At 58.0% G+C, this 12,708-nt stretch overlaps 2 protein-coding genes across 4 annotated transcripts in view; one reads left to right on the top strand and one right to left on the bottom strand.

Moving 5' to 3' along the window:
- Nucleotides 1-4,018: 4,018 nt before the first annotated feature.
- LSM7 (LSM7 homolog, U6 small nuclear RNA and mRNA degradation associated) lies at nucleotides 4,019-11,347 on the bottom strand. The gene is made up of 4 exons (XM_003277004.4): nucleotides 11,265-11,347; nucleotides 11,091-11,181; nucleotides 6,884-6,955; nucleotides 4,019-4,304 (listed from the first exon to the last, which is right to left on the bottom strand). The coding sequence occupies exons 1-4, from the start codon at nucleotides 11,337-11,339 to the stop codon at nucleotides 4,162-4,164; spliced, it is 381 nt and encodes a 126-aa protein (XP_003277052.2). The 5' UTR covers nucleotides 11,340-11,347; the 3' UTR covers nucleotides 4,019-4,161.
- The window catches only part of SPPL2B (signal peptide peptidase like 2B), a 25,047-nt gene continuing 23,613 nt past the window's right edge, over nucleotides 11,275-12,708 (top strand). For all 3 annotated transcript variants that reach the window (XM_030795912.1, XM_030795911.1, XM_030795913.1), the window contains exon 1: nucleotides 11,275-11,484. In XM_030795912.1, coding sequence (XP_030651772.1) covers nucleotides 11,338-11,484 — 147 coding nt within the window. In that variant the 5' untranslated portion in view covers nucleotides 11,275-11,337. The remainder of the gene's footprint in view (nucleotides 11,485-12,708) is intronic.

Genomic DNA, 12,708 nt, shown 5'->3' with positions numbered 1-12,708 from the left:
GCTTTATACGGGGCCAGGAGGGTGGAGGCCTGGGGGATCCAGTGTCTCGGCTGCCGTGTCCTCATTTCTCTCTCAGTTCCCTCTCTACGTCTCCGCCTCTGTTTCTGCCTCTCCCTATCTCTCTCCAAATCTCTCTGCGCCTCCCTGTCTGAAACCGGGTTTTTCTTCTCTGACTCTTTGTTAAATATTAAATTTTCAATGTAATATGGAATGTAAAATATTAAATATTAAATTTCTCCTTTTAAAATATTAAAAGCAGGCCAGGTGCAGTGGCACACGCCTGTCATCCCAGCACTTTGGGAAGCCGAGGTGAGAGGATTTCTTGAGCCCAGGAGGTTAAGGCTGCAGTGAGCTGTGCTCACACCACAGCACTCTGGGCCGGGCCCCAGAGCGAGAGCCTGTCTCTTAAAAATCAGTATCTAGATACAATTAAAAGTGGCTCTGTAGCTGGCCGCAGTTCCTGGACTCCTCCAGCGGATCCTCTAGTGATGGGCAGCTGGGTTACTTCCAGTCTTTTCCGAGCAGGTCAGAGTGGCTCTTTGGGGTGGAAATGGTTGAGAGGAACAGGCGCATTCTGGTTTATTCTCTGGGGACTTCTGTCTGCGTCCCCAGGAAGTTGACCTCTCCCTCTCCCGGGCTGCACAGCATTCTGTTTTTGTCTTTGGGCCTCATTTCAAAGCTTCGTGCCCTGGGCTGGGCATTGGTGGCTCACGCCTGTCATCCCAGCACTTCGGGAGGCTGAGGCAGGAGGATCACCTGAGATCAGCCTGGCCAACATGGTGAAACCCCGTTTCTACTAAAAATACATAGCCAGGCGTGGTGGCTGGCACCTGTAATCCCAGCTACTTGGGAGGCTGAGGCGAAAGAATCACTTGAACCCGGGAGGCGGAGGTTGCAGTGAGCTGAGATCGCGCCACTACACTCCAGCCTGGGCAGTAGAGTCAGACTCCATCTCAAAAAAAAAAAAAAAAAAAAAAAGCTTTGTGCTCTGAACTCTGTCCCCACATGACTGTGGCCGAGGGCCCAGCCACAGAGTGGATACTCAACATCTTTTTCAACACTTAAGAGAGAAGGAATTGGATTTCAGAGAGGTTGGGACACTTTCCCTAAGCCACACAGCATGTGGTGGGAGGAGCCTTGGGCACAGGGCTTTGTGGCTGCAGAGGGCTTTGCAAACTTCATCAGCTCACTAGGAGGTGACGGAGTGGGCAGAGAGCAGTCTACAGTGTGGGGGGCTGTTTTGAGGGGTGCAGGGGTGGGGCAGGCCTTGCTTCCTCTGTGGGAGAAACTGTGGGGCTGAAAAACTGGACTTCCTTCCTCTCCTGCCTCCCTGCCGTTCCTGGAGGTTCTAACGAGGCCAGTTAGCCTCTAGGGCCTTGACGCGTTCTCCCACCGGGGGCTGAGGCCTCTGGGCCACTGGGACCCCGGGTTTCAGCCTCTGCATCTGGCTCAGACAGGGCAGGCAGGTGTGCCGCGTGGACAGCGTGTGGGTTTCCAGGCCGGTCGGCTCTGGTGTCAGGGTTGTGTTTCTCCATCGTGTGACATCCCGATCCCCCACCTGTCAAATGGACGCGGGGAACTGGTCCCCGACAGCGAGGCTTGTGGGTTGAACTTCGGCAGTCCGGGCACACCTGAACTCTGGCTGTCCTTCGCTCAAGGCTGTGACCCCACAGCTATCCCAGCAAACCCCCACCGTCCCCAGTGAGAGGCTGGAGGCTGGGGCTTGGGATGAAGTCTCGGCCAGTGGTGGCAGGGCTGGGCTATGTGGCCAGGGCCTGGGAGGGATGAAGAGCGGATGCAGGGGTTGGCCACGAGGTCCGATAACTAATTCCCCAGCCACAGGGGCTAATGCCGCTGGGCCTCAGCAAAGCCAGTGTCTGTGGGGCCCAGATACCCCTGCCGAGAAGCCAGCTGGTTCCATTTATTCGGAGGCAGCCAGGGAAGCATGAGCCCATCCAGACCCGAGGCTGAGCTCCATCCTGCTCTGCTGCTGCTTCCTGGCAACCTGGACCACACGCTGCCTCGGTTTCCCGAGCTGGGGATGAAGGGGTTAGCGGCCAGGATGACCCTCTCACGCTCAGGTCATAAGGGACACCATATCCTCTCTCAACCCGAGTGATGAATCAGACAGGCCCTGCCCTCCTCTGGGAAGACAGCACCTGGCGGACAGAGGTGCAACCAGGAAATGGAGTCCAGGAGGATGGCCCGCCTGTCGGGAAGAGACATTTAGGGGTGCGCAGGATGGGCTGGCCCCCTGGAGTGTGAGAGGTCCTAGTGCAGGTGTGGGAGGCTGGTGCCAGGGCCTGCATCTGCCCGGTCAGGACACGTTTTTAACATGTTTTGTAGGCCAGGCGTGGTGGCTCATGCCTGTAATCCTAGCAATTGGGGAGGCTGATCACTTGAGGTCAGAAGTTCAAAACCAGCCTGGCCAACATGGTGAAACCCCGTCTCTACTAAAAATACAAAAATTAGGCCAGGTGTGGTGGTTCACGCCTGTAATCCCAGCACCTGGGGAGGTTGAGGCGGGTGGATTACCTGAGGTCAGGAGTTCGAAACCAGCCTGGCCAACATGGCAAAACCCTGTCTCTACTAAAAAAAAAAAAATAGCTGGGCACGGGGGCGGGCACTTGTAATCCCTGCTACTTGGGAGGCTGAGGCAGCAGAATCACTTGAACCAGGAAGGCGGAGGTTGCAGTGAGCCGAGATCGTGCTGTTGCACTCCAGCCTGGGCAACAGAGTGAGGGCTCTGTCTCCAAGGAAAAAAAATGTGTATTTTTTGTAGAGATGGGGTCTCCCTGTTTTGCCCAGGCTGGTCGTGAACTCCAGGGCTCAAAGAGATCCTCCTACCTCACCCTCCCAAAGTGCTGGGAGGCAAGAGCCGCTGCACCCGACCTCAGGACATGCTGTGAGCAGGGAAATAACCCAGAGGGGGCTGGCTGTAGGTGACCAGTCCATCTCACAAGCGGGGCAGCAGTGGCGGCAGGTGTTAGCGGCATGGGCTGCGGGGTCCGGCCTCCTGATGCACCTGGGTCCTGATACACCCCAGCTCCTGATGCACCCCAGCCTCCTGATACACCCCAGCTCCTGATACAACCCAGCCTCCTGATACACCCCAGCTCCTGATCACCCCAGCCTCCTGATACACCCCAGCTCCTGATACACCCCAGCTCCTGATACACCCCAGCTCCTGATACACCCCAGCTCCTGATCACCCCAGCCTCCTGATACACCCCAGCTCCTGATACACCCCAGCTCGATACACCCCAGCCTCCTGATACACCCCAGCTCCTGATCACCCCAGCCTCCTGATACACCCCAGCTCCTGATGCACCCAGCCTCCTGATACACCCCACTCCTGATCACCCAGCCTGATACACCCCACCTCCTGATACACCCCAGCCTCCTGATACACCCCACCTCCTGATACACCCCAGCTCCTGATACACCCCAGCTCCTGATACACCCCAGCCTCCTAATACACCCCAGCTCCTGATACACCCCAGCTCCTGATACACCCCAGCTCGATACACCCCAGCCTCCTGATACACCCCAGCTCCTGATGCACCCCAGCCTCCTGGTACACCCCAGCTCCTGATGCACCCAGCCTCCTGATACACCCCACCTCCTGATACACCCCACCTCCTGATCACCCAGCCTCCTATACACCCCAGCTCCTGATACACCCCAGCTCCTGATACACCCCAGCCGATCCCCCACTCCTGATACACCCCACCTCCTGATACACCCTACCTCCTGATACACCCCAGCCTTCTGATACACCCCAGCTCCTGCTGTCTTGGGGGCGGGCCTGGGGATCCACAAGTCCCTCATCAGACTGAGGCTCCAGACTTGCCTGTCCCGGCCTTGGCTGTGCCCGCCTTGGTCACCCCTCAACCCTCACCCCCAGAAGGGACCATGGCTGGTATGTGATGAGCTCTGGGGACTGAGTCCAGTCTCCAGGAATCTAGGTTTCCTCAGAAGGTCAAGGGAAAAGCAAGATTCCGGGGCTCAGACACACTGAGGTTTGCAATTTTATTAAGAAAACAAAAATTCAACCTATACAAAAAGGAAAATGCTTCCGTTCCAGCAGGCAGTACTGCGGTGGGAGCAGCAGCCAAGTGCGCGGGAAACCGAGTTGCACCCGCCGCACCCCCGGCCAGGCTAGGCGTCCTGCTGCTGGATGAAGGGGTTGGGGATGGCCTCCATGCCGTCCTGCGGGCAGATCAGCACCACGGACGTGCCCCGGCACACCACGAGGCCCAGCTGCCGGGTGTCCTCCGTGAGCTTGTACTGGTCATCAGGGTCTGGGGAGGAGTAGACAGAGAGGACTGAGGGAGCTCCAGGAAGCCTCTGAGACCCCCCACCCACCCAAGACCCTCGCTCCGACCTCCCCACCTGCACCCTGCAGGCGCCATGAGCATGCGGGGACCTCAGACGGGGTGCACTCTGCGGGGCAGGTCCCCGGCTCCCACGGCTCAGACCCACGGCCCCTAGAGACCAGCGGCAGCTCCACAGACAGCAGCCACAGCCCTCCCTCACTCCACAAACCATGGGAACAGGGAGGCCTGGACAACAGCCGGCTACCCGGGTCTCAGAGCTCACTGGGGCCCAGGCACCAGGGCCGGGAACCAGGTTATCAGACGGCTGGCCAGAATACAGGCACCCTGGGCCTCCTGGTCTCTGCAAGGTCCCTGGAGCCCCAGGGGGCCAATATTCACCCTATAACAAAGAGGCTGGGGGCTGGGTGTGGTGGCTCACGCCTGTAATCCCAGCACTTTGGGAGGCCAAGGCAGGCGGATCAGGAGGTCAGGAGATTGAGACCATCCTGGCTATCACGGTGAAACCCCGTCTCTACTAAAACATACAAAAAAATTAGCCGGGCGTGGCGGCAGGCGCTTGGAGTCCCAGCTACTCAGGAGGCTGAGGTAGAATGGTGTGAACCGGGGAGGCGGAGCTTGCAGTGAGCCGAGATTGCGCCACTGCACTCCAGCCTGGGCGACAGAGCGAGACTCTGTCTCAAAAAAAAAAAAAAAAAAAAAAAGAAAAAAAGAGGCTGGGCCAGGTGCAGTGGCTCATGCCTATAATCCCAGCACGTTGGGAGGCCAAGGTGGGCAGATCATGAGGTCAAGAGATTGAGACCATCCTGGCCAACATGGTGAAACTTGGTCTCTACTAAAAATAGAAAAACTAGCTGAGTGTGGTGGCAGGCGCCTGTAGTCCCAGCTACTTGGGAGTCTGAGGCAGGAGAATCACTTGAATCCGGGAGGCAGAGGTTGTAGTGAGCCGAGATTGTGCCACTGTATTCTACCTCAAAAAAAAAAAATAAAAAGAAAGAGGTTGTTCGTGTGGGGTGGGGACCATGTGGGGTGGGGACCATGTGGGCTGGCAGCCCAGGGAAGTGCCGGTAAGCCCAAGACAAGCTCTCAAGAGGCTGAAGGTGATTAAAACTCCTCACTACTGTGGTCCTGCGGTGGTGGGGGCATGGGAGAACCATGAGGCCCAGGATTTTAAAATTTTTTTTCAGAGACCAGGTCTTGCTCTGTTGCTCAGGCTGGAGTGCAGTAGCGCAATCATAGCTCACAGCCTCAACCTCCCGGGCTCAAGCAATCCTCCTGCCTTAGCCTCCCGAGTAGCTGCGGCCACAGGCACATGTACCGCCATGCCTGGCTTATTAAATTTTTTTTTTTTTGTAGAGACAGGATTTCACTATGTTGCCCAGGCTGGTCTCAAATTCCTGGACTCAAGTGATCCTCCTGTCTCGGCCTCCCAAAGTGCTGGGATTACAGGCATGACCCACCATGGCCAGCTCCAAGAACAAATCTTGTCTCAGCATCAATGGGTCTGAGGGGCAAGACCTCTCTCTCCTAAGTCCTGGCATCCCCCAATGCCTGGGCCAGGCTGGGGACTTGCCAGCTGGGGACCTGCAGCAGGAGCTTCTGCGAGAGAGTCTGAGGACCTGGCGGCCTCACTGGGGAGGAGAGTGAGCAGGGGCAGGGAAATGAGGGAGGGTCCTCTGGGGTGGGGGCGGGGACCCTGTGTTCATAGCGGGGATTAACAAGGGCAGAAGAGGAGAGGGGCCTGAGAGGAGCTCCACAGCACGCTCACTCCCCCACAGCGAGGCTGCTCTCCACTGGGCACCACCGCTCACACCTGGAACCCCAGCACTGTGGGAGGCTGAAGCAGGAGGATGGCATGAGCCCAGGAGTTCGAGACCAGCCTGGGCAACACAGTGAGACCTCAGCTTATCTCTTTTTTTTGAGATGGAGTCTTGCTGTGTTACTCAGGCTGGAGTGCAGTTGCACCGTCTCAGCTCACTGCAACCCCCACCTCCCAGGTTCAAGCGATTCTCCTGCCTCAGCCTCCTGAGCAGCTGGGATTACAGGCGTGTGCCACCACACCCAGCTAATTTTTTGTATTTTTAGTGGAGATGGGGTTTCACCATGTTGGTCAGGTTGGTCTCAAACTCCTGACCTCAAGGGATCCTCCTGCCTCGGCCTCCCCAAGTGCTGGGATTACAGGTGTGAGCCACTGTGCCTGGCCTCTCACATCACCAATTTAACAAAAATTAAAATAATAAAACATTTAAAAAGGCTGTCCTCGAACTGTGCCGGGCGCACTTTAAGTGCCCCGTCAGTGTGTAGAGACCAGTGGGTGAGCTGGCAGCTCCCCCATCTCTCCAGGCCCCACAACAATGGAGCTTCCAGCTTTGTGAGGACGCCTAGGACCGGTGGGCACTCAAGCCCGTCCACTGGCCGCCACGAGGCTTCACGTCGGTAACTCAGAGGTTTTGTGGGTTTGAGAGAGGAAGAGCCAGCAGGCAGCCCCACGGCCACCCGCCTCGCCCCGCTGCCCCCTCCCCCCGCCGTCCCGCTGCCCCACTCACCTCGCATGTACTCAATGGTGCCGTCCAGCACAAGGTTAAGGAGTGGGTCGAAGCCCTTCAGGATTCCACTGGCTTGGAGGAATCACCGGGGGAGAGAAATGAGAAGGCATGAGATTCGTCCTGGGCACAGGGCCCGCCCCAGCATGGCCAGGTATGGGGCTAACTGCTCCAGAGATGGAGGACTGAGGGTAGGAGAGGGCTCCTGGGAGGGGCCGATGACAGCAGCCTCCAGAATGCTCCCCACCACAGGCAGCAGACCGCATCTGCGGGGGGCCAGATGGCAAACACTTCTGGCCGTGTGGACCGCAGGGTGCCGGTCACAGCTGCTGGCTCGGGCTGCCTGGGTGGAAGCAGCTTCGGTGATGAGTCCGTGTGTGGCTGAACTGCGGCCAGTCAGCTCTACTCACAGGCACTGAACTGTGAATTTCATGTAATTTCCACATCATGAGACAGTCTTCTTTTGATCCCTTTCCAGCTATTTAAAAGTCATAAAAACAATTCTCAGCTCAAAAGCAGTAGCAAAACAGGCAGTGGCACGTGCACGCGGTGGAACCACCAGCCAGGAAGAGGAGTGAGGCTGGCGCAGGCCACTGCATGGATGTGCCTGAGGACGCGCCTGAGGACGTCAGCTCGGTGAGAGACGCCAGACACAGAAGGCCGCGCACTGTGTGATCCCATTTCTATGAAATGTCCAAGACAGGCCAATCCACAGAGACAGGGAGGGGACGCGTGGGTGCCGGGGCCAGGGAGGGGACAAGCAGTGACGGCTGATGGGGACAGGGCTTCATCTAGGGGAGACAGAGTGCTCCGCTCTGACAGCGGTGATGACTGTGCCGCCGGACCCATGCTGAGACCCTCAGTGAGTTTACGGAATACGAAAGAACAAATCCCAGCCCCGCTGCTCAGGGCTTCCGGGGAGCGCACAACAGAGATGCTCTGAGACCCAGGTGCAAAGGCTTCGGGGGCTGAGACGGTCGCTGTGGCTTCTCTCTCCACGCTGCCTGCCCCACCCCTCAAGCCTCGCTGCCTTAGGTCACAACTTGCCACCTTAGGTTAGGGCTGTCTGACCCGGTGGTGACCTCTGCCATCTGATCCTGCTCCGTAGTGTCTGGTGACACTGAGAAGGGTGAAGGGGGAGCTGCGTGTCCCCAGCAGAGGCCAGCCCACCCTCCCTGCCTGGGACTCCCCTCCATTCCCCTGTAGGCTCCTCCAGCTGAGGCCCAGCAGCGGCTCCACCTCTGCGCTCACTGAGGGGCGTCCTGCAGCCACACCCTCCCTGCCCTCCTTACCCCTGTCATCTTTCAGCAACCCAGACAGCAACCCACAGCCCTTACGGTGCTGCCCTCTGCACGCCCCCGCCAATCTCAGGAAGCAGGCACCCCGGGCATTATTCTGCCCACCTGTCTCCTCCCAAGGCAGGGCTGAGAGCCCGTAGGCGGCTGCTCCACACACACTGAGGGCTGCCCTGTGCGGTGGTGCAGGGCGAGGGTCTGCAAACCACGACTCTCAGGCGAACCTGCCCTGCCGCTCCTCTCTGTAAGTCACAGTTTCACTGGCCCACCACCACACTCGTCCGCTCAGGGGCTGACCAGGGCGGCTCTCCTGCTCTGCTGGCATAGCTCAGTGGTTGTGACAAAAACCAACTGGGCTGCAAAGCTAAAGATATTTGCCGTCTGGCCTTCTACAGAGGTCTGCCCGCCTGCATACAAGCTTCCGTCCACCTCCAAAGGCTTCAGCCTCCACCTCCAGGGCTCCCTCTCTCCGTGCTGAAGTCCCTCCCTGGCAAAATGAAACTCATCACCTATAAGATGGGGTCGGATACAGCTGTTCAGGTCCTTGGCACCAGCCTGACCAGTGAGCTCGCCCTCCTTACGGGGACAGATGTGAGCACTGAGGTAGGTAGGTCTCTAACGTGGAGGCAAGGTGCCCCTCCTCTGGAGTGTGGGCTAGGGCCTGTGACTCTGACGGGACGAGACGTCACTCCTGCGCTTAAGTTACGTGGCGAAGACAAGGAACTCTGCAGCTGTAATTAGAGCCCCTGAATCAGCTGACTTTGAGCCAGTCAAGAGGGAAACACCCTGGGTGTGCCTGACTGCATCAGGGGAGCCCTTCAGGGACCAAACCCTTTCTGCTTTTTGTGTGTGTGTGTGGTTTGTTTGTTTTTTTTTTTTTTTTTGAGATGGAGTCTCACTCTGTCTCCCAGGCTGGAGTGCAGCGGCGTGATCTCAGCTCACTGCAACCTCTGCCTCCAGGGCGATTCTCCTGCCTCAGCCTCCCAAGTAGCTGGGACTACAGGCATGCGCCACCATGCCCAAATAATTTTTGTATTTTTAGTAGAGATGGGGCCTTGCCATGTTGGCCAGGCTGGTCTAAAACTCCTGAACTCAAGTGATCTGCCCGCCTCAGCCTCCCAAAGTGCTGGGATTACAGGCGTGAGCCACAGCGCCCAGTTAATTTTTGTACTTTTGGTAGAGATGGGGTTTCACCATGTTGGCCAGGCTGGTCTCGAACTCCTGACCTCAGGTGATCCACCTGCCTCAGCCTCCCAGAGTGCTGGGATTAAGGCGTGAGCCCCCACACCCGGCCCTAAACCCTTTCTGAAAGATGATTCTCCCACTGGCCAGAATAACTGAATCTGGACAAATGTCAGCTCAGCCTGCAGCACTGTAGGGGCAGACCACCACGGTGGGAACAGAGTCCCGAGCTGGCAATGTCTGGGAGCTGCAAGTGTCCCTAGCCAACACTGGCCAGAATGGGGACCCTGGCCCTGCAAAGGTAAGGCACTGAGCTCTGCCAATAACCAGTGGGGTCAGAAGAAGACCCCAAGATGGTGGACCCCAAAAAACAACCCTCAGTTACAACCTCCTGAGAGCCCTTGAGGCTGCGGCACCCTGGCTCCTGACCCACAGATCCTGTGAGATAATAACATGGTGCTGTTTAAGCTGCTAAATGGGTGGTGATTTGCTACAAAGGGCAGAAAACAAAGGGAAGCAGTATGACCAGCAAGGGCGGCCGCTCACTCATGTCCTTCCATGTCCGGAGTCAGCATGGTGTAGACTGAGAAAACATTTTATTCATATTCCTTTTTCTTTTTGTTTTGAGACAGAGTCTTGCCCTATCGCCAGGCTGGAGTGCAGTGGCACAATCTCGCCTCTGGGGTTCAAGCGATTCTCCTACCTCAACCTCCCGAGTAGCTGGGACTACAGGCGTGCGCCACCATGCCCGGCTAACTTTTTGTATTTTAGTAGAGACAGGGTTTCACCATGTTGGCCAGGATGGTCTTGATCTCCTGACCTCCTAATCTGCCCGCCTCGGCCTCCCAAAGTGTCAGGATTAAAGGCGTGAGCCACTGCTCCTGGCCTCCTCTTTCTCTTTTGAGACTGGGCCTTGCTCTGTGGCCCAGGCTGGAGTGCAGTGGTGCGGTCATAGCTCACTGCAGCCTCGAACCCTACGGTGAAGCCACCCTCCTGCTTCAGACGCCCAAAGTGCTGGGATTACACACGTGAGCCGCCCCGCCCGGCTGGGGCACTGTGATTTTTAAATAACTCTCATGCCACCCAGTTGTCTACAATCCAGGAACAAAGAGGTTTGGGTCCCCGTCTTACAAAAAAAAAGAAACCAAAGATTCAAGAGGCTGTTGAATAAGTGACGTGTTGACTGACTGCTTACTTCCTGCTGAGAGCTGCCTCAATTACATTACATGCCTGTAACCATTCATTTTCACCACCCCCTGTGAAGTGGGTGGAGTTAGCAGCCCCATTTGACAAATGAGGAAACGGAGGCTCGGAGAAGGCAGTTCACGTGCCCAGTCAAAAATGCTAGGCTGGGATGGTGGCTCATGCCTGAAATGCCAGCAATTTAGGGGGCTGAGGCAGGCAGATCGCTTGAGGCCAGGAGTTTGAGACCAGCCTGGCCAACATGGCGTCTCTACTAAAAATACAAATATTAGGCGTGGTGGTACACCTGTTAATTCCAGCTACTCGGGAGGCTGAAGCACAAGAATCACTTGAACCTGGGAGGCGGAGGTTGCAGTGAGCTGAGATAGCACCACTGCACTCCAGCCCCGGTGACAGAGCGACGCTGCGTCTCAAAAAAAAAATAAATAAATAAATAAAAGAGGTGCTTCCGCATGCATCCTCATCATCTCTGTTGCTGGGTTTATTTGAAATTTTTAAAGGGGGGGTAGCGACAGCGGGAGCCTCCTCACCTTCGCGGCCTCCCTGGAACTTTACCCGGATCGTCTTGTCGATGTACTTGGACAAGTCCAAGATGCTCTCCTTTTTCTTCTTCTCCTTATCCTGCGGGGAAAGCAGAGCGCGTGAGGCCTGGAGCGCGGCCCAAGCCCCACGCCCCCCGGCTCCAGATTCCGCCGCGCGCTCACCGCCATCTTGTCGCGCCGTGTGGCTCTCCGCAGGCACCGCCCCGCGCCCTTTGAACCCCCCCCCCACACGCGCATGCGCGGCGCATGCGTGGCCCGGGGTGTCGGGGCGTTGCTGGGAAACATCTGCCGATGGTTGCGGCGGGCACCGGCCGACATGGCGGCGTCGGTGGCGGCTGCGCTGGCGCGGCTTTTGGCGGTCTTTCTGCTCCTCGCGGCCCAGGTGAGCGCGGCACCGGTCCCGACGGCACCGCAGGCTGCGGCCCTTCGGCCTCTCGGTCCCCGGGCTACGCGCAGGAACGACCCCGCTCGGCCCGTCTTGGGGGTCCAGCCTCGGGGATCCGCGGTCCCCGCGTTGTCGGCCGGCGGTGCCGGGGCCCGGCCGTGACCTTGCGGGTCTGTCCCCGGCTCCTCTCCCTTCCCCGCCTCGGAGGCCCTCCGCCGCTGCAGCGCCCCTCACTTCCCACCGGGTCTGAAGTTTGTCTTCCGGTTCTGCTTCTCCATTTCGGGGTCTCCAGCTGCCGCCGGGGACGCCTCTGTCCGGCTCTGAGGCCTTGAGCAGGCGGCTGCCCACCCCTCTCCGAGCCTCAGTTTCCCCTTAGGCGAAACGGGCACGGTGCTAAGCTAACCTCACCCTAGGGGGTGCGGTGGGGGAACCCAGAAGGGTCCCGCGCGTCCCCCAGTGACCGGCAGCATCCTGGAGTGGCCAGGAGCCCAGCCCGCACGGGGGTCGGATCGCCGCTCCATCTTTTACTCCGTGACCTTGGACGAGGGAATTCGTCTGCAGAAGGAGGGCCGACTATGGTGTGGATTCTGGAGGTTCTGCCCGGGGTGACCAGCGCCCAGGGCCAACAGGCCTTCATTACGTTCATTGTGTGTCATTTGATGTAAAGAGTGTCAGGCTCTAGTGGGGGCGGTCTACGAGATCGCACCGTCAAAACTGCATCTTTTATTTTCTTAATTCCAAATCTTCCCTCTCTCCTGAGTTTGGTGGCTTAGGCAATGGAACCTGGAGCAGCCCCACAAATGCAGCCCTTAACCTTCACTCCCCCCTCAGAGTTCTCACTCTTAAGGCGTCGCCGCCACCCGGCTCCTCAGTTTCCACTCCTCCAGCCCCACCGCTATCCCTCTGCTGTGGCTGCCCTTGTCCCCCACATCCCCAGTCCATCCTCGACACAGCAGGAGTGACCCTTTCAAAGTATGTCAGACCATGTCGCATCCAGATGAGCGCGCCGTCCAGTTGTGACCTGGCTGCTGGGGAAGCCTGCAGCTCATTGCAGGCGCTTCACTCTCTGGTCTTTTCTCTTACCCTGCGATGCCCCTGGTCTCTGCAAGGCTGTCGGGCCCCCTCAGAAGCTTTCTGATAACCCCAACGCCACCCCCAGCTGCTCTGTCAGCCCCCTTTGGACTCCCCCCATTCTGCGGCCAGGCACCTAGAGCTCCCCAG

Source organism: Nomascus leucogenys, chromosome 17 (genome assembly GCF_006542625.1).
Source record: "Nomascus leucogenys isolate Asia chromosome 17, Asia_NLE_v1, whole genome shotgun sequence".
Taxonomy (NCBI): domain Eukaryota; kingdom Metazoa; phylum Chordata; class Mammalia; order Primates; family Hylobatidae; genus Nomascus; species Nomascus leucogenys.
Note: the sequence above shows the minus strand (reverse complement) of the source record. Positions and strands in the feature narration are given on the sequence as shown.

What these genes read in the sequence shown, in the direction of transcription:
- LSM7 (XM_003277004.4), bottom strand. Translation starts at nt 11,339, where the DNA reads ATGCGCGTGTGGGGGGGGGGTTCAAAGGGCGCGGGGCGGTGCCTGCGG. An exon ending in CACGGCGCGACAAGATGGCG is followed by an intron (nt 11,182 to 11,264) that starts GTGAGCGCGCGG and finishes CTTTCCCCGCAG; the next exon opens with GATAAGGAGAAGAAGAAAAA. An exon ending in GTTCCAGGGAGGCCGCGAAG is followed by an intron (nt 6,956 to 11,090) that starts GTGAGGAGGCTC and finishes GATTCCTCCAAG; the next exon opens with CCAGTGGAATCCTGAAGGGC.